This window comes from Alnus glutinosa, chromosome 12, assembly GCF_958979055.1.
Source record: "Alnus glutinosa chromosome 12, dhAlnGlut1.1, whole genome shotgun sequence".
NCBI classification, from domain to species: domain Eukaryota; kingdom Viridiplantae; phylum Streptophyta; class Magnoliopsida; order Fagales; family Betulaceae; genus Alnus; species Alnus glutinosa.
In genome coordinates this window covers 22,841,752-22,866,021 of record NC_084897.1, presented here as the reverse complement: position 1 = coordinate 22,866,021, position 24,270 = coordinate 22,841,752, and the positions used below count along the sequence as shown (strand labels likewise).

Genomic DNA, 24,270 nt, shown 5'->3' with positions numbered 1-24,270 from the left:
GACGCATTCCATTAATACGCCACATGTTATCACTAATGGAATGATGGCACGTGTCTTTTTTTTTTTTATTTAAAAAATGAATAAATTAAATATATAAAAATTAAAAACTTAACAAATTAATTTTTGGAATAAATGCATAATCAATCTATGTGGTTGAGTAAAATTACAAAGTACTTCTTGCGATATAAAAATTAATTTAGATGTCTTCGGAGTAGGCCAAAATAACAATTTAATCCCTTTAGTGCGTCATATATTCACCAATAAAATTATGACATTAGTTACTCTTTTAAAAAATAAAAACAAAAAAATAACATGTTAACATATTAGAAATATAATATATATATATAATACTTAAAAAATTATTAAAAAACAAATGAAAAAAACAATGGGGTGGCACCCAGAGGTGGCCGACGCCACCTTAGGTGGCTCACAAGCCACCCCAAATGGAGCCAAGGGTGGCAGACGGCCACGGCCACCCCAATCAGCTGGGGCTGACTCACGGCCCACCCCTGGGCTAATCCAATCTTAAATGCCCCCTACCCACTAAGAAAACCTCACACACCCAAAAAAATTTCTCATCCAGAAAAGGATTCATAAACTCGTTAACTATTCTTATTTCTTTATTCTTTCTCAAGAATTATTTATCCAGTAGACTAAGACTTAAAATAGAATTATAACTTTTTTTGAATTTATTAGATTAGTTTGTATAATTTCAAATTACGAATAGAAGTAAATGGCATTTTAAAAAAGAAACTCCACATTTATGTTTGAAGAGGGTTTGTAGCGGGATGCAGCCTGGATTGTTCACAAAGTTTAAGAGTGTGGAAGGCTGGAATATTGATTACAGATCACGTGGATTATGTAAAATGAGATAACAACCGGATCATCTGTCAGCTGATCAATCAATATTTCATAAATAATTCACTAACATGTTCAATTCCACGAGTTATGGATTAAGTGCATTAAAGCAAGTAAAGAACGCTCAAAATAAAGAACCAGGCAGAGCTTGGAACCTCAGACAGAACCAAAACAACAAATCTGGACTCACCCACGAATAAGACCTTCTATATTACCAATCCAACAGTTGGAATAATTCAAGATCTCTAATTTAAGAAACAAAATTGTTAAAAGCATCAGTTTAAACAAGAAGCAGCATCACAGAGGCAAGACAGCAAACAAAAAAGGAAAGCTCCAAATCAGAACAAGGTAAATGAAGTTCTTAACAACTAATCTGATTTAAACTTATCAGTCTTCCTCCTCTCCTTCGTTCTCGGCAATGTTGAAGTACCTAAGTTCATAGACATTTCTATCTTTGTTGGAAGCTATCACACGGAGCCAATCCCGCACATTGTGTTTCTTCAGGTACTTTTTGGTCAGGTACTTCAGATACCTGAACAGACAAGGAGACAGAACAGAACGTTAAACTATAAAGAAACATAAAATTAAATTGCAATCCGGAGAACAGATGTTACAACTGACAGCAGTGGACACAATAATATATAAGACAATATAGAAGAATCTTTGATAACAACAAATATCGAGCAAATTGTCAACTGCTCAAACAAAGACCGCATCCTAATGAAAACTCCAAGATGACAGTACACATGACTATTCAAATACAGGCCAAAGGCACAATAATACACAAGCAAGCTCCCAGATGAATTAAATAAAAATTAAGTTTGATGTATATTAGCTCGTCACAGCTACTCAAAAGGATTGCATCCCATGCTGTTTAAAGGAAACAGTTAGCAAAACACACTTACTTATCAAGTTCATTCAGTGCCAAGCAAACCAAATTGGTTAAATTGAACAATCCAGGGGGAATGCATTTCGCTATCCAGGAGCACCTTGTGCAAACCTTTGTCTCAGGTGAATAATTCAACGGGGAGGGGAATAAAAAAAAACGTCACTAGTGTTTCCAGACCCTCTAAACGATTTGCTATTTTGCAACACAAGAAAAAAGATTTAACTTATCTAATCAAAGTAAACGCAAACAAATAAGTCTGCTTTCCGTTATTTATACCAGCAGGGACAGTCCATCGCTTTATGCACTTCACCTAAGCCTTAACCCCAAATACTTGGGGGTGGGCTACATTCATTTCCTTGCACTATTACAGAGGGATACACAAAAATTACCACCTTAATGGCAACTCTTCACATTTCTAAATCCAAATAATATTGAGCAAAATGTAAAAAGCCTACAATTTACCTAAGAGATGCAAGAAACAATCACCAAGATAACAGGTATTATTCCATGTCAATCTTGCAAACAAAAATTTACACAAATGGCAATGCCAATTACAAATCACCAAACTATTAACTCAGTATCACTAAATTCATAAATTTTATAACGAACAAACCATATAAGTGTACAAATTTTAGATACCAAACAATACCATACCATTAGCCCCAAACACAACAATTAAGAAAATCAATTAGTGAATTATACATCAACACAGATTAGATATTCAAACAAAACAAAATTACCGCTTCGAGAAGTTACTATCAGAAGTAACAGTGATCTTGTTCTTCTCACGGGTGACAGCAACAATGTCACCAAGAGCACCAGCCTTGCCTCCAACCTTGATCCTGTCCTGGAGAAACTTCTCCAGAGATGCAATGTCCATGATCTTATCCTCCACTGGCTTTGCACAGTCGATGGTAAATGTCACTCCCTTCTTCTTCCCCTTGGGACCTGGTGCACTCCCTCGACTCATTTCTGATTATTCTCTGCAATCCACGCAAAAGAATAAAAATGCTCATCAAATTACTGGGTATGAGTCACTGAAAAACAAATCAGCGTAGACGTTCCATAAATTCTTGAGTACCCCTCACAACTAATGCAAAAGAATATAGAATTGTCATTAACATTATGGGTATTAAGCCAACAAGCAATCCTCCCACATTCTAAAACACGCAAAAAACATAATCCATCAACCCGTAGGTACATACCCCTCTGATTAGTTCTCAGTTATCCACACAAATAAATAACATGCTTTTGAAACACATCACATAAATGCAAACCGCATACGTCCATATATACATGCAGACAAATGAATATACATTTTGCTTATTATATCCAAGCAAAGGAGTCAATTAAAATCAAACTGCGAGAACTCGCGCATAGAGCACAAAATATGCGCATACATACATACGTGGGAGTGTAACACTCGGGAGTCTAAACAGCAAAGCAAATACACATAACCAACTAGTGGGCAAACACGTATTACAGGCACACAGAGATAGTCACATCTTGTCCCTGTTTGATTGCTGAGAAAATCTGGGAAAAGAAGCGAGCCCCAAGTACTGAATTTGGTATTTCCGTTAGTTCCATTGCGAGACAATGAAGATCTCAAACCATACATCAACTGTTACAACCATTTGGCATATCTAAGTACCAAAAACAACACAAACAAAGAAAAAAAACAGAATTTCCTAATTTCCCAGAACCAAAAAAAAAAAAACATAAACCATAAGATCCTAGGTTATTTATTCCTTCTATTCATTTCCCATAAACCAAACATATCATTCCTAACTTTCCATCGTTTTCTCAGAAAACAAACAGAGAGAGAGAGAGAGAAAGAGGTACCGTGTGACAAGGTTGGAGCTGCGCGGCGAGAGAAAAGGGAATAGAACGCGAGAGAGTGGTGGAGGCTAGGGTTTTGGCTTTTAAGGACTGCTTTGCTAAATGGGTTTTTTTGGGTACCTTAGAGCATTTTTAACTATTTGCAACTTTAGACTAAAATAGCTAAGTAAAGCTCAAAAATCTCCTCCATCCGACTATTTCTCCTCCATCCGACTATGGGAAAATGATTTACGGGAGAAGTTTTTCCATCCCCCAACCGGCATTTTTTATTAAAAATTAATTTTTTAATAAAAAGTAAGTTTTGATGTGACATCAAGCTTACTTTTTGATAAAAAAAAATATATATTTTTTAATGAAAAGTGCCAGGTGGGAGATGATTTCCCGTCCCCTGTGAATCATGCCTCCCGATTATGTATTCCAAATGCAAAATAGATTTGTCTTGGATTTGTGAATAGCGTTAGAGCATTCCTATCCGATTATGTATATCTCAATCTAAATAGCTAACCAAAACTTACTTTATTTAGTTTAGCTAGTGAGTTTTAAAAGGCATCATTCATCCGATTATCTAATTATTTTTTATTATTATTAAAATAAGCATTTTTACAATTAAATATTCTTTTAATTGTAAAAGAAGACAAAAGGTGAAAGAAAAACAATAAAATAATTCTATTCACAAATGAAAGAGAAATCTATTCTAGCTTTTGTTTAGATAATCCAAGAGGGTGGGTTTTTGAGGTTTTTGTTATCTATTTTAGCCTAAAGGTGAAAATAGATTATCGGATGGGAATGCTCTAACATTCACAAAATGTATGTTTTTTTTTTCTAGTATTGCTTTTGGGCCTCTCTCATTCTCTCTATTTACCTTCTTTTCCTTTTCTATATTTTGTTTTCCTTCTTTTTTTAACGGTTGCTTGTGATTAAAATTAATTAGTAGTTATTTTTTACTTCTTCACAACAACAAAAAAAAACTAATTCGTATTGGCATTTACTGTTTTAGCAAATTTGCTCTTGATTTTGTGGGTTTAAGAAGCCTTGGGTTGTTTCTAATTTTATGAGTCTCTAAATTTTTATTTGTTGATGAAATTTTAATAGATGACAGAATGGGTTTTGCAAATCTTGGGTTTGGATGGAAGATTTTGGATTTTCTTGTTTTTCTACTATTTTTTGCTGCACTTTATTCAAATTTGAGTAAATTGAAAACTTTTGTAAAGTTTTCTTTGTTAGAAAAAAAAAATCCATTCATCAATTTCAATTTGTTTTTGTAGAATCTGTTCATGATGCTGATACATGAATGGTTTTATTTTGTGTTTTTGGTGGAGATGAGTTTTTAATTAAAATGAATTTGCCATTTTAAAATTAACATAATGCGATAATATGAAATTTAAAATTATGATTGGATGTGTCTTTGCCATAAATATACTTGATGTTGGTATAAGGATATTATATTTATATTTATCATTGGCAAATACAACTGTTAAAAATATGACTGTTAGAAAAATGATATCGATCGTTTAAAAATTATTGCGTTAGAAAACGACTGTTGAAAAATATGACTGTTAGAAAAATGGTTGTTTGAGAAAAAATGACCGTTGAAATATTTGCGTTAGAAAAATGATCATTTTAACAAAACGACCATTGACAAATATGATCGTTTGAAAAAAATAAAAAAATAAAAGAAGAAGGACAATAAAAAATACGATAATGAAAAAATAATAAAGAGTTAAAAAATAAATAATTGGATGTATAGTGCCAGTGACGGAGGGAAGGGGGGCCGGTACGGGCCATGGCCCCCCCTCAACTCTTAAGAAGAAGAAAAAAATGAAGGTAAAATATATATATATATATATATATATAATTTTTTTTGTCTATTGGCCCCTAGCAAAAAAAAATTTTGACCCCTTGGCCCCTTCATTTTTATCATCTCTTCAACTGGTTTAATTTCATTTGGAATGATAGCTTAATTGTCTAAACTTTTTCTTTTAATATTTCACGGGTTGCACATGTTTTGCTCAAAGTAAATGAAATGAGTTTAATAAAGCAGTGTATTGGAAGAAGACATGTGTGGACTCGAGGAGTCACAAATTTGGCAAAGCTCGATTTCCTAAGGACATGTGGCAAAGATAACGTAAAATGGGGTTTAGAAAAGTCTAGAAGATATGCGTTTTATTTCTTTTGTGTTGCGTTTAGCAGAATGTGTTTTATGTAGAATATAGTGTGTTTTGTATAACTATTAGTGGGCTACTGTGTTTGTTAAAGTGGGTTGTTCTAACAAAATGAGCAAGAGAATATTAGCTTCAAGAGCCATGTCATACAGAGAAAGCCTTGCAAGAACGCCGAAAAGCACACAATTCATCAAACTGAAATTTATCAATTTAAGTACAGAAACTGACCCTTTTTTTCCCTGAATTTTTGGACAACGATTTTCTTTACTTTTTTTTTTTTTTTTCCAAAAAACTTTCTCTTCAATTTTGCTTATAGATTTTTAATTTGAAATGAATAATAAAAGTATAAAAACTGGGTTATGTTTAATTTACTTAAAATTTAGCTATAATATAAATTTATATTATGGAATATATGTTATATTGAATTTTGTTAAATAAAATACAGTATTACTGTGTTTTTTGGGAGTTCCTGGCTCACTCAAAACACAGGAATTGATAGGTCGGCTGTTTCAAGCGAGCCAGGAACTCCCAAAAAACACAGTGAGACTGTATTTTACTTAACAAAATTCAACATCACATATATTCCATAATCCTTCCCTTAAATACACAATAAAGCTAGCAAACTCCCAATAGAAATGTAACTCTATTCTAGATAACATTATCCCATACATTCAGTTAGATAACCCTTTGTTATTCAAATAAAACTTTAAATGAAAACAACTACTATTACTCGTCTTTTCTCACTAGAATAGATAAGACTTTTATTCAAACTACTACTTCTATTTAGATTAGATAAGCTATTTAGATAAAGATGTAATCATTACATATTAGGATTACATCATTCCCTTCCATTAACCTTTCCGTTGTCCTCAAGGGAAAAACAAAGAAATTGTGTCCATATATATATATATATATATATATATATATATATATATATATATATATATATATATATATATATATATATATATATATATATATATATATATATATATATATATTTTTTCATTTTTCGAAGCCACACAAAAGCTCATCGTTGCTTTAACTTACTTGCACCACAGTAAAGAATAAACCCAAGGGCTGAATAGTGCAAATCTTCGTATAAGGGTGATGCTTTTATTTTATTTGTTGGTATTATGGGCTGAAGAGATGGCGACATGGGCTTATGACACTGCTTTCTGATCCGTTGGCTGCATGGGCTAAGGAGATTGTTGCAATGTGGACCCCTGCAGTGTCGTCGGCGTTGCTGGCTACGGTGACGTTTGGATCTGCCGCTGGGGTGGGCGGATTTGCGTTTGGTCGACAATGGTTTGGTTGAACGTCGACTTGGATGGATCTTTGTTGCTTCACCAACTCTTTTCTTCCTCTTTTTTGTGATGGTGCCAGTCGGTGTGGTAGGCGTTATGGGCAATGATTGGCTTGCTGGAAGCGGCCGAGCGGGGCATGGTGGAGAAAAACTTTCAATTTTTCTCATATGCTTCTCCATCTTTTTGTTGGCATTTTCATTTCACACGAGAAATTCTGATCTCATATTTTCTATCTTTGCTCGGTCCTCTTCATTCCAGAAAAATTGGGAAGACATGGTGATGGTGTGGATCGGAAAACTCTTGTTATTTGATTTTCTTATGTTGTCTAATATTTGATTTCTTTTGAGGGAAACAGGTCCTCTTGGGTAAACAAACTTCTTGCTATTCAAGAGGAAAACACCTAGCTCTAATACCAATTAATACAAAACACAGGAATTGATAAGTTGGCTGATTCAAGTGAGCTAGGAATTCAAAAAAAACACAATGAGACTGTATTTACTTAACAAAATTCAACATAACATATATTCCATAATCATTCATTTAAATACACAATAAGGCTAGCAAACTCCCCATAAGAGTGTAACTCTATTATAGATATAATTATCTTATACATTCAATTAGATAACCTATTGCTATTCAAATAGAACTTTAAATGAAAATAATTACTATTACTCGTACTCTCACTAGAAGAGGCAAGACTCTTATTCAAACTACTACTTATATTTAGACTAGATAAGCTATTTAGATAAATATGTAATCTTTACAGATTAAGATTACATCACACTCTCACTTCCCCACATTTATAGGTGGCTTTTAAAATTATTATTAAATTAGTGTTAAATTTTTATTGGATTTTAATCGAATGACAGTTTTAAAAGCCACATAAAAAAATGAATGTGAAAAAGTGAGAGAATGTGTAGCCAGACACCTATATATATATATATATATATATATATATATATATATATATATATTGTTAATTCTATTAGAAGTTTGAGGGGAAGAATTTCAGAAGTTCAAAGGGGTAATTGTAACTAACATATAATTGTGGTAATAATATCAATTTGTTATTTTCTTACTTTTTATGCTTTTGTTATCATTTGACAGGATGTTATCACCCAATCATGATGACTGGGTATGTATTAAAGCAAAGCTCCAAACCCAATGGAGAAGAGTATGAGGATTTAACTTAAAGCTATGAAAAAAATAGTCAGGCTCTCTAGCCTTGGAGATCCAAACGAGTACCTAATTTGAAGCTGCTGTAAATCTTACCCCGTAAATGCACTAATTTAACACATGTATTGCTAGTTGATTTGACCGTTTTGGAGCATGACTCTCCCTCGCAGGTATAGTATAGAGTTACTTTTTTCAGTTTTATGTGTTTGAATTCTTATTCATAATTCAAAATTTTAACTAGTTTTTGCATGTCGAATGGCAACACATTTGAACATGATAATTGGAAATTCCCCGAAGAATTAAAGGGTGAATTCACTTTATTCGAGCTGAGTTGAGTATTGAATGTTTAAATTTCACTCGTTTAATTTTATTTTAAACACAAGTTGAGTTCGAATTTATCACCGAGTTAGATATTTTATTAAAGCTTGACTCGTTTAATTTTATTTCGAACATAAATCGAGCTCGATTTTATCGCTATCTGCTCAATTAACTTATTCATTTATTATATAAAGTAAATATCATGATTGTTTGTCTTTCTGTAAATCTATACTAATAATTAATTAATTAATAAAGTATTGTTAAAATTTTATTATTTACGTTAATTAAATAAATTAACTTGAATCTTGAATAATATAATTTCGAGTTTATATGTATGTATATAAATTCGTTATGCACATACACAAATTACATGCTTGCATACACACACATACTCACAAACCTCACATACACACTCATGTACATACAAATTTATAAAACTAAACTCACAACAATAATTCAAGTTATATATATCATATTACTTAAGATGTTCTTATTACAAAATGAAAATAATACGAAAAAAAAAAAAATTTGTAAAAATAAAGTTATATGAGTTTATACAAGCTTATCCAAGTCGAGCCGAGTTTATATGATTATATCTCGTTTAATATTCAAATATATTATTGTGTTCATGAACGGCTCATTTATTATTTGAATCAAAACCGAATCAAGTTAAACCGAACTGAGCCAAGCCAAATTTACGAGCAGTTGGGCTCATCTTACACCTCTAGGTGAAAGTATTAAAGAGTAAAAGTGTAACAAAGCTGGGTCAATACTTCATTATGGATATATATATATATATATATATATATATATGATCGCTTTTTCATTCCAAACACAAACGATTACAAAACAATACAACCATATCAAACAACACACAACCATACTGCCTAAAACACACAATCAAACAATACCCACACCACAAAGAACTATAATCACAAAGAACAACTACACGTTGAGTAGAAAATCCCAAACCAACCATATATAGCAGCATCCAAAAGCTTAATCTGTCGGTCCTCATCAGCCAAAACACTCAAAGTAATTATACCCTGTTTTCCACAAAGATTAACATCTCCAGAATTGTAACTGAATTTCCTCTTTCCCTTCCCCATGATCCTTGTACCAATCTCTCAACCAATATCTTGCAGAATTTGTTCCTCGATCAGATTTCATCCGATTACAAAATTTGATATTATTATGATGCTTCCATATATTATAAACTGTAGCACCCAAATTAACCTTTCTCTATAATCTCATCCCACCCAAAACAAATGGGGTTAACCTAGCACTTGAGCATTACCTCCCTAAATAGTCCTTTACTCCACCCACATTCAAAGAATAAATGTTCATTACATCCAATGGCCGGTATGATGGCAAAGTAAACACTTCATATCCCCTATCATTCCCCATTTCATCATCTTGTCACCAACCAACTTTAGGGTATTTCTCTCTAATAGCCTCTCAAGTATCCTTGCAAGAATATTTAAAATTCTTAGGAGGCAACCAATACGGTTTCCAAATATTTTAGATAAGGCTCCTTAAAAATGGCTCTTATTGAAAGAAAAATATAATATAAATAAAATTGAATAGAAATTTCCTACAACCCACATATAAGAGTGACATGTGTCATTTAAGCATGTAAAAATCACATGTATTTTTTTTATTAATAATTTAAAAAAAACATATAAGAAACACATGCTATTAAAACAACACGTGATTCTCATATGCGAAGGGACACATGTCACTCTTATATGTGGGTTGTAGGAAATTTATGTCCAAGAAAATTAAAGTGGAATAATAAAATAGAGACAAGAGATTTTACGTGATTCGGTCTATGACCTACATCTACAGGATAAAGCCTAAAGGGCTACATTTTGCTTTTATTTATTGATATTTTCAAGATACATTAGACTCCTACTAATAAGATAATTTGAGTAGATAAGTATAGGAATAAAATCAATGTGATTTGATTACCATTAAATATGATTACAATCAAATCGATCAGATTTGATTATCTCAAATTTGATTTATAGGAGATAATAATAATTACAATAAATATTTGAAATGAAACCCCCTATCTTACTCTAATACTTATACCATCTGAAAATATAATACGTGTATATATTTGGAACTGAATTTTATATTTTTGTGTAATAAATCTACATGAGCCAGATTTATTAATAATTGCATTAGATCGATCAGAGTAGTAAATACTTACAATCAGAGAAGTAATTCAAAATAATATTACTATCCAAGGAAATAAATTTGTTTCGAATTTGCTCTAAGAATGGCAAGTGATAAGAACATTTCAAGCCAATATCAAAAAAATTTGAAAATTCTAGCATTTCTCAATATCAAATATCTTCTACAGTTTATGATTTGTAGATTGGATAGTATTAAATTTAATTAATTAAATGATTACTAATTTTTATTAACCTAAGTTTTTGGTATAAAAGATAATTTAAAATTATATTAAGGTCATGAGTTTGAATATTAATTTTATTATTTATATCACTCTCGGTTGTCCCGAGTTGGCTGGAGAGTTTTTTTTTTTTTTTTTGACATGTCCACACAAGAGGGTGGGAGGGGGAATCAAACTAGTGACCTCCGCTTTATAAGGCGTGGTCCCAACCAATTGAGCTACTCCTTGAAGAGTATTAAAGTTAATTAAATTAATAAATTCTTTTAATTTTACAAAACAACCACCTTGACTTTATTGTTAAAGTATTAAATCTATTTAAATAATTAAAATTTGTTTCTTAATTTAAAAAATACAACATAATTCTATAGTGATTAATCGCAAGCTCAATGATTATTTTAAAGAGTAATTATAGAAGTCCTTCGTGTGTCACTTTTGTGTCCCTCTAAAAATGATGTGCCTTTTAAAATCATCATTTGATCAAAATTCAATAGTGATCAATAACAAGCTCAATGGTGATTTTAAAAGCCCCCTCATTTTTTCATGGACAAAAGATTAACTTCTGACATTACTCCCCTATGTTATGCAACCATGAACCATCCTTGATATTGTTGATTTATTTTTATTGGCTACATTTTGGTCGATAAAAACGCTTCCATATCAGGAACTTCCATTTCAGAGACTGTTATTATAGGGGCAGTGTAAATCTAGAAGTTTTATTGCATAATATATTTTCCATTATGGAAATGGCTGAATAAGAAAGTATCTGCACAAAATAATCACTGAGAATGCAATATTCTGAAGACTTCAAGATTTTGAAGACTTTAAAGCTTAGAAAGCCGATTTTCCCTTCAGCCCGTCCGGACATCCAAATGCCAGAGTCCTAACACTCGACACCGAGAGCAAAAGTCTTATGAAGGTCCGAACGGCTTAGCGAGCGCGAGCCACAGAGAGCAAAAGTCTTATAAAGGTCTGGATGGCCCAGCAGACGCGAGCTATAGAGAGCACTTGTCTACATGAAGGTCCAAACGCAAATGCAATGACTGCAGACGTTGGAAGTACTTTATGCAACTGTCTGGGCGCTAGGGTTGCAGGTCTAGACACGCTTATGTTTTTGCCTGAAGTTTTAGTTGCAAGTCCGGACACCAAAGATCAAGTCTGGACGCCGCCTAGAGAAATCCGAGTTTATATAAAATTAGGTTTTCCACAGCCTATTTAAAGGGGCTCTTAGACTGCTGTTTTGTAAGAAATTCAGTGTAGAATTTTGAGTGTGCTAAGATATGATGTTTGGGCAGAGATTGTAATATTTGCTAACTCGTTTAGAGTTTTGTGTGTGATTTGATCAACCATTGAAGTCTATCTTAGGGAGAAGTTCTAAACTAAAAGAGTCCATTAAAGAACCTTTCAGACAGGTTGTCTGGTTAGGAGGCGTTCACGTATAGGTACGTGTCAGAATTCAAGATACAACTACTATAATGGGATTTGTGAGTACGACTATCTTGTTACTAACTATTTCTTCTGAGTAGTGAATTTCCTGGGTTTGGCTGCCCCGGAGTGGTTTTTCTCTTTGTTTAAAAAGTTTACACTTCGTTGCCAAAATATCTGTATTATTTATTTTCCACTTTATATTTTGGTTGCATGTTTGATTGATTACACGCACACACATTAGGAGTCATAATTATTTTTCATATATTATAGGGAGGGAATCTCCACGTCAATAGCAAACTATTGACGGGAGTCCTTGCAACCCTAGAGGCCAGGGCACTAGTAAGAGTGACGACCTATATAAGGAGGCAAGGGTCATCCTCTAGGTATGCAAATTGATTCTACCCTACTTTACTCTCCACCTACTTTCACTAGCTTGAATGTCGGATCCCACCAACAAACCCCTCTACCTCTCTTGTTTTTCTTGTCTCGCTCGTATATTTTCTCTCAAGTGGGCTGCGTGGGCTATTGTGTTAAAAACGTGACTAGAAATGAACACCTCCTAAATAGTTGTTTATAGTAACCCATCAACTATGAAGACACATATAATTAGAGCTAAGCATGGGGCGGCAGGGGGTGGCGGGGATCCACGGGTATGCAGGGATCCCCATAGGTATGGTTCTACAGCAAAAACTGGCCAAAAAAGTGAAAACAGCACCCACATGATTATGCATACCATCATTTGAACACATTCCAAGAAGAAAAACTCAACCACATGAGCTAGAATTCTAATGCACTATTACTAGAAATTTAAGTAAGATATATGCATTTTAGAGGGAACACATAAGAAGATCTGCATGTTCCTTAAACTAGAGGCACAAAACCCACATGATGGAGATGAAGCCTACAAACGCTTCATACAGCTCCAACGATTGGCATTTACAGTCGAACTGTAATCCGAGCAGGTGTAGTTTTTGAATTGAGATGTTATTGTTGGCGCAACCAATGGTGAATGAGTTGAAGTTAGGTTAGAAAGTAAGAAAGTTAGGAAGTTTTAAGTGTTTTTTTTTTTTTTTTAATATAATTTGCGGGGCGAGGATTCGAGAATTTTCAAGGGCCCTCCCCACAACCCACACCGCACCGTGTGGGGGGCCCAAAAGGGTGCGGTTTTTATGCTAGAAGGGGCGGGGAGGGACAGGACAGGTATTGTGGGGATTTGCTCACTCCTACATATAATGAATAACATCTAGCTTTAATTTGTTCACTTCACTGTTGTTTGTTTCGTTCAACCCCACATTATTCCTCTTCCATCTCGCTGCTCACTCCCCTACCGATGTGACACATCATTGCAATCTCCGACCTCTTTGCTTCTCAACGCCTCTCTCTGTGCACCTGTCTGCCACCCACACAGCACAGCGTTGGTGTTTACCCCTGTTGTTGTTGTTGTTGAGTTTTTTTTTTTTTTTTTGTTGTAATTATGTTGTGGTTTCTTTGTTGTTGCTTTTTGGTGGATTTTATCTCCCTAATCTTAAATGGTTTGATCCTGTTGACGAGACTCTTGTATCCGGAGGTAGTTCTTGCTTGTCGAAATATCCTATTTAGTGTTTAGAAGTGCCTCTCCTCCAACAACCTCCTCCCGATGGTTGTTGATGGTTTTTAGTGGGAGTTTAGAAATGGTTGAGGGACATTTCAAGTTTTGTGCCCCTTGGCTTACTCTTACTGGTTTTTGCGGCTCTTACATAGGATCAAGTCGTTTATGATCTAATTGGGGTCATTTATGGACCCATTTTATATTTATATTATTATTTTCGTCACTACTTATTCTATTTGTATATGTTGTTGGAAAGGTTCTTCCCATATTGTTTTTTCTTTTCTTCTTCTTCTTCCTTTTTCTTTCCTTTTTTTTTTTTTTTTTTTTAATAAAAAAAAAAAAAGGTAAGCAACACTATTGTTTGTGATTTATGGAAATTATTATGGATAATACAAAGCTTTTCCCCAGCCCACCCCCGACATCTATAACTGATATAGGTTACTGTAATTTTCTTACAAATTCATGTGACAGTTCATATTTTATGAAATGAGTGACACATGAATTGTTATGCGGCGGTCTATATTTTAGTCGTTGGCATGATAAGTGTCACATAGTAGTCCACATTTTAGTGATTAATGCAATAAGTATCATATGGACTATCATGTAATAAGTTTATAAATATCTTGTAGTAAAAGTTATAAAGTAATGATATAATTCACCCCTATTTATCATGCCTATGTCACATTGATTGGCATTATGTCTTGGGATAATTGCATCGTTGGTCCCTGTGGTATACCATAATTATTTTTTAATCCCTATGGTTTAAAAAGTTCATGAGAGGTCCTCGTGATATGCAATAATTACAAATCGATCCCTAGCGTTAAATTCTGTTAACATTTTTAACAGATTCCGTCAAATGCCACGTCAGCGCCACGTGTCGCCAATAAGATGGCGACATGTGTCCACCGTAATAAAAAAATATATAAATTTATTAAAAAATAAATAAAAATACTTATTTTTTTAAAAAAAAAAAATCAAAAAAAAAAGCTGAAGGGGTGGCTGGGCCACCCCCGGCCACTGTGGTGGCTGCACGCCACCCCAGGTGGCCTCTGGGGGTGACGCGCGGCCACCCCCAGTGGCTAGGGGTGGCCATCGGGCCAACCCCAATGGCCTGGGGGTGGCCGCGCGCCACCCCATGTGGCCTCTGGGGGTGGCGCCAGGCCACCCCCTTTTCCCATTTTTGTTTTTTATTTTTTTTTTGAATTTTTATTTTTTTTAAAAAAAATAAGTATTTTTTTAATAAATTTATATTATTTTATTAAAATTGGACATGTCAGCGCCACGTGCTACCAATAAGATGACGACACGTGGCGCTAACGTGGCATTGGACGGAATCTGTTAAAAATTTTAACAGAATTTGACGTCAGGGATCGATTTGTAATTATTGCATATCACAAGGACCTCCCATGAACTTTTTAAACCATAAGGAATGAAAAATAATTATGGTATACCATAGGGACTAACGGTGCAATTATCCCTTATGTCTTTTAAGTATGTTATATTTTTTTTTAAGTGGTTGCCATTATAAGCCATGTAAAACACGCTATGTCAATCGGTCTAACATAAATATGAAAAATAAGAGTGAAGAATAATATTATTCAAAATTAATATCCAACAACCCTCTTAATTTATTTACAGCAGACTACAATTATTAACAAATTCTCATGCGCGAACAATTTGGACTAGATAATGTTGCACCTTAGAATTTACACTTTTAGGAGTTGATAATATCTTGAGTTGTATACTATTGATTCATGAGAAATGTTACACTTACAACCATTCTCTACTATCATTTACTTACACCCTGACGTGGTATTACCATATTAGATTTTGGCTAAAAAAAAAAGCTTTATGAAATTGACGCTTTCTTAAGCCAAAATCATGTTGTTTGTTGTCCTTCTTGGGCCAGACGTTACGTCTCTGCTAAATAACGTGACTCAGCATTGCATAGGACATATCTTTTTAAATCTCTTCAGATAAAAAATTTCGTATCTCTATTATCTCCATATCTCAAGCTAAAACCAAACAAAGCTTTTCAAATCCTTTTCAAATCCCCAATATCACAAAAAAAAAAATAGCAACTCAAGCCAAAACAATCAAACCTCTAAAAATGTCACCGATGCCACATCAGGGTGTAAGCAAATGAATGTGGGGAACGGGTGTAAGCCTAGTATTTCTCTTGATTTATTATTCAAAATAATATAATCATCCTATTTTATTACTGTCTTTTTTATAGCTTAACATAATTATTTATTCCAAACATACCAACAATTAGGGATAATAATTATTTTTTGTTAGGTAATTAGGGATAATAAGTTAACAATGCAACATTTTAACATCATGACCTGATTTCCCGCCATCGTTTGGCCAAAAAGGGAACCTATTTCCCGCCACCGCCACGAAAACGACACCGTTAAGCCTCAAAAACAATTAAAAGAACTGTTCGAAACATACCCCATCTAAACGACACCGTCTTAGCCCAATGCCCTTGCCCCCAACAAACCTTATCTCGCTCTGCCACGACAAACAATAAACTCCCCATAATAGCCCTATAAAAACTTGCAATGACGAGACAAAAAGACACTTATCATACATCATTATGATAAACTCCTTGGCCTTTTCCGTAACGCCGCCAAAATCCCGAATCCAGTTTTCCCAGAGGGGCACTCAAACAACGGTCTTGTTCCCTCCTATAAATAGCCCTTTCACTTCTAGAGCCCTCGAAATCAAACTCTCATGTCTCTCTACCACTCTTTCTATTCTCTCTTTCTCTCTCTCGCGCGCGCGATCTCCCTCTCCATTATAGAACCCTAATTCTAATACCATTAATCATATATATTATTCTTAGCCATAGAACTTGAACTTCAGCCCTAATTGGGCTCGGAGATCGAGGTTTTTATCCGAAGGTTGTTTTGAGGCTTCAGTATCGAGGATAAGAAATGTAAGTTTTCTGCTTCGATTTCTTTGATTCTTGTGGTTTCTGGAGAGTTCTAAAGTTTGTGAAACCCTAATTGAGTCATTAATTTGGGTGGTTTGTGGAATAAAAAGAAATCGGTACGGGGCGGTTGGTTTTTGTTTTGTACGAAACCCTAACCCTAGCTTCGTTTTTTTTCTCTATTTATGATTGTTGGAAGTCTCAAAGCACGAACTTCAACTCTAATCCGGCTTCGAATTTCAAGTCCTGGATTCGAAGATTGTTGAAGCTTCATTGTGAAGTTCGAATTAGCGTGAGTTTTTCTTCGATTTCTTCGATTCTAGTGGCTTTTATAGTTTTTTTGGAGGTCGGCGAAACCCTAACTCAAGATCTTATTTCCATTTTTTTCCAAGTAGATTCAAGAAACGACTATTATTTCAATGTTTTTCGAAATCCCAACTCTAGCTTTATTTTCTATTTAAAGATTGCTCCAATACCCCTAGCGCACGAGTATGAACCCTAGTTAACCTTGCAATCTTGGGGTTTTCCTCCTGAATGTCGGGAAAATGTTAGTTTTCTAGCTTCTTTTTGCAGGGGTTTTCTTGTGTTTGGATGTCGTTACATGCTAACGTTGCTTCTAATTCGAGTTTTATGTAATTGAATATTTAAAGTGGCCGACTCTTAAATTAATGGTTCTGAAACTGAGACGTTGGATTTTTCAGTTTGGAGTATGTTGGTACATGTTTTCTCTCCCTTAAGATTAAAAGGTATAGGTTCTTCAGTGTAATTGCCTTTTTTTTTTTTTTGGTGCAGAATAGTTGCAGATCCAATACATTTCCAATGGCTGATCATCGGAATGGTATTGGTCAGCCTTCTAATGGAAAGGCTAGTGGAGCAGGAAATACTTATTCAATTGATCTAGATAAATTTACTATGCGATTGAAGTCTCTGTACGCGCATTGGAATGAGAAAAAAGTTGATTTGTGGAGCTCCTCCGATGTCCTTGCTGTTGCAACACCACCTCCTTCTGATGATCTGCGGTACCTGAAGTCCTCAGCATTGAACATCTGGTTGCTGGGTTATGAGTTCCCGGAGACTATAATGGTTTTCTCTAAGAAACAAATCCATTTTTTGTGTAGCCAGAAGAAGGCCTCTCTACTTGAAGTTGTTAAGAGATCTGCCAGTGAGGCTGTGGGTGTAGATGTTGTGATGCACGTGAAGGCGAAGAGTGATGATGGAAGTGCACTAATGGATGCTATATTCCGTACTATCCATGCTGAATCAAAAGTGGATGGCCATGAGATCCCTGTGGTTGGGTATATTGCTAGAGAGGCTCCTGAAGGAAAACTTTTGGAGACGTGGGCAGAGAAACTACAGAAGGCAAATTTCCAGCTTGGTGATATAACCAGTGGATTGTCTGATTTGTTTGCTGTAAAGGACAAGGATGAGATCATGTGTGTCAAGAAAGCTTCTTACTTGTCTGCTCACGTGATAAAGAAAATTGTAGTACCAAAGCTGGAGAATGTAATTGATGAGGAAAAGAAAGTCACCCATTCCTCATTGATGGATGAGACGGAGAAGGCCATACTGGAACCCACTAGAGCTGGTGTGAAGCTGAAGGCAGAGAATGTTGATATTTGCTACCCTCCAATTTTTCAGAGCGGAGGGGAATTTGATCTCAGACCTAGTGCTGCCAGCAATGATGAGTTGTTGTACTATGACTCTGCCAGTGTAATCATATGTGCCATTGGATCCCGATATAACAGTTACTGCTCAAACGTTGCAAGAACTTTCTTGATTGATGCCACCCCCCTTCAGAGCAAGGCTTATGAGGTTCTTCTTAAGGCCCACGAGGCTGCCATCAGTGCATTGAAGCCTGGGAACAAGGTCAGTGCTGCATATCAAGCAGCCCTTTCTGTGGTTGAGGCGGATGCTCCTGAGTTAGTTGCAAATTTGGCAAAATCTGCTGGGACAGGAATTGGTCTTGAATTTCGTGAGTCAGGGTTAAATCTTAATGCCAAAAATGACCGGGTGGTGAAAGCAGGCATGGTCTTTAATGTGTCTCTTGGTTTTCAGAACTTGCAGGCCCAAACCAAGAACACAAAGAACCAGAATTTTTCCCTGCTTCTTGCTGATACAGTTGTCGTCACTGATGAAAAGACAGAGGTGGCGACTTTAGCTAGCTCTAAAGCTGTTAAGGATGTGGCTTACTCTTTCAATGAGGACGAGGAAGAAGAAGAAAAGCCAAAAGGTAAAGCTGAGGCAAATGGCACTGAGGCCTTCATGTCAAAGACAACACTCAGGTCAGATAATCATGAGATCTCGAAGGAGGAACTCCGAAGGCAGCATCAGGCAGAACTCGCTCGACAGAAAAATGAAGAAACTGCCCGACGGCTTGCTGGTGGTGGAACTGGGGCTGGGGACAATCGCTCTGCTGTTAAGACTTCGGCAGAAGTGATCGCCTATAAGAATGTGAATGATCTCCCTCCTCCAAGAGATTTAATGATTCAGGTTGACCAGAAGAATGAAGCTGTTCTTTTGCCTATTTATGGAAGTATGGTCCCTTTTCATGTGGCTACCATAAGGACAATTAGTAGCCAGCAGGATACCAACCGAAATTGTTATATCAGAATAATCTTTAATGTCCCTGGGACACCTTTCAATCCTCACGACGCAAATTCATTGAAATTCCCAGGGGCTATATATCTGAAAGAGGTTTCATTCCGCTCCAAGGACCCAAGGCACAGTAGCGAAGTGGTACAGCAGATCAAAACACTTAGACGGCATTTTGTGTCCAGGGAATCTGAGAGAGCAGAGAGAGCAACCTTGGTTACTCAGGAGAAACTTCAACTAGCTGGTAACAGATTTAAGCCAATTCGGTTACATGACCTTTGGATTCGTCCTGTTTTTGGTGGTCGTGGAAGGAAGATACCTGGTACGCTTGAAGCTCATGTGAATGGGTTACGTTTTTCAACCACTAGGCAAGAGGAGCGTGTGGATGTTATGTATGCGAACGTCAAGCATGCGTTTTTCCAGCCTGCCGAGAATGAGATGATCACTCTTCTTCACTTCCATTTGCACAACCACATAATGGTGGGGAACAAGAAAACCAAGGATGTACAGTTTTATGTTGAGGTGATGGATGTGGTCCAGACCTTGGGAGGTGGAAAGAGATCTGCTTATGACCCAGATGAGATTGAAGAAGAGCAACGGGAGAGGGACAGGAAGAATAAAATTAACATGAATTTTCAAAGCTTTGTGAATCGGGTGAATGATCTTTGGGGGCAGCCTCAATTTAGTGGCCTCGATCTTGAGTTTGATCAGCCTCTGAGAGAGCTTGGCTTCCATGGTGTGCCCTATAAATCGTCGGCATTTATTGTCCCAAGTTCTACTTGCCTTGTTGAACTTGTAGAGACTCCTTTTCTTGTTGTCAGTCTAAGCGAGATTGAGATTGTGAATCTGGAGAGAGTTGGCCTTGGACAGAAGAACTTTGACCTGACAATTGTATTCAAGGATTTTAAAAGGGATGTTCTTCGGATTGATTCCATTCCTTCCACATCGCTCGATGGCATTAAGGAGTGGCTTGATACAACAGACATCAAGTATTATGAGAGCAGGCTGAATCTACAGTGGCGTCAGATACTGAAGACAATCACTGATGACCCTCAGAGCTTCATAGACGAAGGGGGTTGGGAATTTTTGAATTTGGAAGCTACTGATTCAGAATCTGAGCTATCGGAGGAATCAGACAAGGGTTATGAGCCATCAGATGTAGAGCCTGAATCAGAGTCGGAGGATGATGTTTCTGACAGTGAGTCGCTGGTGGAGTCTGACGAAGAGGAGGAGGAGGATTCAGAAGAAGACTCGGAGGAAGAGAAAGGGAAGACGTGGGAAGAATTGGAGAGGGAAGCAAGCAATGCAGACAAAGAGAAAGGGGATGATTCAGACAGCGAGGAGGAGAGGAAGAGAAGGAAGACAAAGGTGTTTGGAAAGTCTCGAGCTGGCCCTAGTAGCAATATCCCCAAGAGGGCCAAGTTGAGATAGATGTGATAGGGAAATCTTGTTTCTTAGTCATTATGTTTTTGTGGTTTAACATCCAGCAGCTGCCATTGCTGCAAAAATGTAGTTTTCTGACTCTAGCTTGGAATTGTTATTGCTTATCAGTTCATTTTGAGAATGTCTTTGTTATTGGCACTAAATAGCTTGTCTAGAAACCAAGATCTTTTCTTGTAAATTGGTTAATCTCTTTGTTAGGAGTAAAATTCTCTCTTTTGGTTGTTGTGTTTGTTCTGCTATTCGTTTTTGCCTTTTTATTCAGACGTCTGAACTTGTCCACCACCTCTCTCGGGTATGCAGAATCTGCTACTACTGCATTTATTGCCGAAAATGTGATCCCAAAAATTTTCAAAGCACGCTTTTTGGCCCCATGTTGTCTACATGCTGGTTTGTTACTTTTATGTCCTGAAAAGGTCCTGAGTTCTCAATCGTCTTTTCTGGTAAGATTACTCAATGAAGCTCTGTATATGGTTATAATATACCTCTTACCTGATTTCTGCTTGCTGATGTTAATGACGGTCTTTCCTACAATGCTTTGTAGGATAAATGCTTCGTCTTTGTATCATATTTAGAATTGTATCGATGTATTTTTGGACAGGGTAATTCATCTCCTACTGTTTGAATTAACCTATTCATTGATGTAGACATGTAGTCGCTTCTTATAATTAATTAATTAATTAATTATATGCATATTGAAAGCTACTGAGAATGAAAAGCATCATGGATGATTTTGAATAGCAAAAGCAAGCAATCCATGTATTTCCAAATAACAAACAGTGTCGTCATTGTTTTTAAGCGAACATGTTACAGCAAATAAGCATGCATGAACCTATTATTATAAATGATATAGCCAAAGCAAATGCTCTTTCTTGTCCTGCGTGAACATATGCATGGATTTTCATAATTTTGAATGTGTATTGTGCGTTAATGCTGATGTTTGTGAGATTTTTTTTCCCACCTTTTAATGAATAATAGTGCAGATTAAATTCATGGAAGTGATAGCAATGTCACTTTCTCAATGTTTTTTCATGTAACGGGTTTAGTAAACCTATAAAGCAAATTTTAATATAACATATTTCAGTATCTCCCAAGTGGTGGTCAATTAAGGAATAATAATTGCTGGTAGTGTACTAGTGCAATTTGAGGAAATGCCTGTGATTTGAACAAGCATGTGCTTTCCTTTTTCGTTCTTGTTTCCCTATCTTTTTGAGGCCACATTTGTACTTTCCATTTGCTAATATTGAAAGTTACTTTTTTTTAGCTGATATGCATGTCATCCTCAACTATTAGAGGGGTGGCATTGGCAGTGTCACTGACTGTTGCAGTGGAAAAAGCTTTCAGAACAGGATAGACGAGTTTTCCTGCCCCAGATGGAGGCAAAGCCGCAAAGAGCAAAGAAGGCAAAGTTCTTAAGAGGTTGTAACGCAGCTTTCAGTCATTTTACTCCTGCAGAAGAATGATCGTGATATGAAAATCTGAGCGGTACAACATCAAATCTGTTTCTTTTGGATACTTAAAGTAAACTTTACATTATGCTTTCCACGGTGTCACATCGACTTAAAATAAAAGTTTGTTAATACACTTTATATTGAGCTCAACAACTTGAAGAGGAATGAACAATTTCCATGGCCTGTTCTAAATGGTGTTAATTTATAATATGTATTCTGCGGTATATTTTGGCCCAAACTTCTGACTTGTTACTCCTGTTTGTGATAAGCGTTTAGGGACGTTGACTATGGCTTTTGCTAGAAAGCTGCTAAATAGCAGAGGGAAAAGGTGCTTTTCTTTCGACTAGATAGAAGTTAGAAAGAAAGGGACTAGTGGTGAAGTGTCTCTATGAGTTGTCCTATTATAGGGTATCCATATGATAAGGGGTCCTCTTTGAGCTGTCCTTTGGTGAGGTGTCCACATTCCTGAATATTGTATTTGTCCCTATATATATCAATGAATTGTGAGGGCCAGAAATGAAGTTACCAAGCCTCTTTTTTTTTGTGAAATACATTAATTTTAACATGGTATCAGAGCCTGTGAATTTATAAAGAAAAAAAAAAAGTCTACCCCCAACTTTGCTATTTTCTTCTTTGTTATCTTTCTCCCCGTATGCAACAGTGTGGAGGTCGATGATCATGCCGCCTCCATCGACTTGATCAATATGGCAGTCAGTGGCTGAGTGATGGATGAAAAGAAAAGAAAAAAAAAACGTTGTTCGGCTTTTGTGGTGGTCACCAATGGTTTTCTTGCGGTCGTGGTTTCTTGTGTGGAGTTTTTGAGTTGTTTTTTTTTCGTCTTTGGTGTCGTCTGTGGTGGTTGGCCATGTCTGAAGTATCTATGGTGGTTGCAGTGGTAGTTGGTAATTGATTATGGTTGTCATCATTGTGGAGGTCTGTTGGCGTCGTGGTTCTCGATTGTCTCTGTTCTTGTTTGTGTGTTGGTTGTTCCAAGTCTCGTTGCCATTGGCGATTCTCCTGTCTTTCAAAGGAAAAAAGTCTGGTTGTTGGCGTATGTTATTCCTATTCCCCCCTCCCCTAGGTTTGCATACATGTTGTAATCAAAGTTGAAAAGCATAAAGAATGTAACTGTGCATTGAATTTTCAGCCACAACGTTTGCTTCCCTTTTGATTTCTATCTCATGGTTTCCAGCTTTATTCTAACTCTCTTTTGTTTGTTGCATTATATTTTAGCCAAAAAAAATTGAAGTGCAAAAGTCCACTGGAAAGGTGGTAGTTCTATGACAGATTCATAGCAGTAGCAGGCACTTGAGGTCAAAATGAACTTATTTGATTAAGCAGGAAAAGTGACTTTTTTATTGGTTTAAATACATTCCGTTGCTCTGCTTTCCTTATAAACAGATCAAGGGAGGGTGGATGCAGATACTAACAGCAGCGAGCCTGTGCATATGTTGCATCTAGCTTTCATGTCTAGTACAAGTATAATAAAATTCTGCCTTCTTTCCTTTGTCTGTTTCGCATTTTCTTTTTCGGCCAAAAATCTTCTAAGCCATTTGCATACTTTTCAGAATGTCATCCAGTCGAGAATTAGCAATCAGTGTTTTCATTCATGCAGCTGATTGAATTCCTTTCAGGCTCGTGGTTGGATACAAAACTGCGAGCGGTAATGGCGTCATCTTTTCCTTTTTATCTTCGCATGAAATAGTATTTGCTTCTATAGATGAGTTCACAACGAGCTTTAAGCCTTTAATTAGGGGCGACAATTTTTACAATTTTTTACATGATGTGAGAACTCGTCGATATGAACTTAACATGAAAGTATCTGGTTAGAATTAAAGGGTTTAACACTTGTTTAATTAAATGTAATTAAA

At 35.9% G+C, this 24,270-nt stretch overlaps 2 protein-coding genes across 3 annotated transcripts; one reads left to right on the top strand and one right to left on the bottom strand.

The window, feature by feature from the left end:
- Positions 1-1,044: 1,044 nt before the first annotated feature.
- LOC133852397 (large ribosomal subunit protein eL22y) lies at positions 1,045-3,747 on the bottom strand. The gene is made up of 3 exons (XM_062289149.1): positions 3,590-3,747; positions 2,488-2,730; positions 1,045-1,390 (listed from the first exon to the last, which is right to left on the bottom strand). The coding sequence occupies exons 2-3, from the start codon at positions 2,715-2,717 to the stop codon at positions 1,246-1,248; spliced, it is 375 nt and encodes a 124-aa protein (XP_062145133.1). The 5' UTR covers positions 2,718-2,730; positions 3,590-3,747; the 3' UTR covers positions 1,045-1,245.
- Positions 3,748-16,706: 12,959 nt separating this feature from the next.
- On the top strand, positions 16,707-21,190 carry LOC133851212 (FACT complex subunit SPT16). Of its 2 annotated transcripts, XM_062287542.1 has the most exons (3): positions 16,707-16,922; positions 17,116-17,208; positions 17,709-21,190. In XM_062287542.1, exon 3 carries the CDS (start codon positions 17,736-17,738, stop codon positions 20,937-20,939), a length of 3,204 nt encoding a protein of 1,067 aa, XP_062143526.1. In that variant the 5' UTR covers positions 16,707-16,922; positions 17,116-17,208; positions 17,709-17,735; the 3' UTR covers positions 20,940-21,190. The 2 variants fall into 2 exon arrangements, with proteins under 2 accessions (XP_062143526.1, XP_062143525.1); XM_062287541.1 differs by lacking the exon at positions 17,116-17,208.
- Positions 21,191-24,270: the final 3,080 nt, after the last annotated feature.

Bases quoted from the DNA above. Each gene is read 5' to 3' on its own strand.
- LOC133852397 (XM_062289149.1), bottom strand. From the start codon at position 2,717: ATGAGTCGAGGGAGTGCACCAGGTCCCAAGGGGAAGAAGAAGGGAGTG. The intron at 1,391-2,487 runs GTAATTTTGTTT...TTGTCTGTTCAG, and splicing joins GATAGTAACTTCTCGAAGCG to GTATCTGAAGTACCTGACCA.
- LOC133851212 (XM_062287541.1), top strand. From the start codon at position 17,736: ATGGCTGATCATCGGAATGGTATTGGTCAGCCTTCTAATGGAAAGGCT.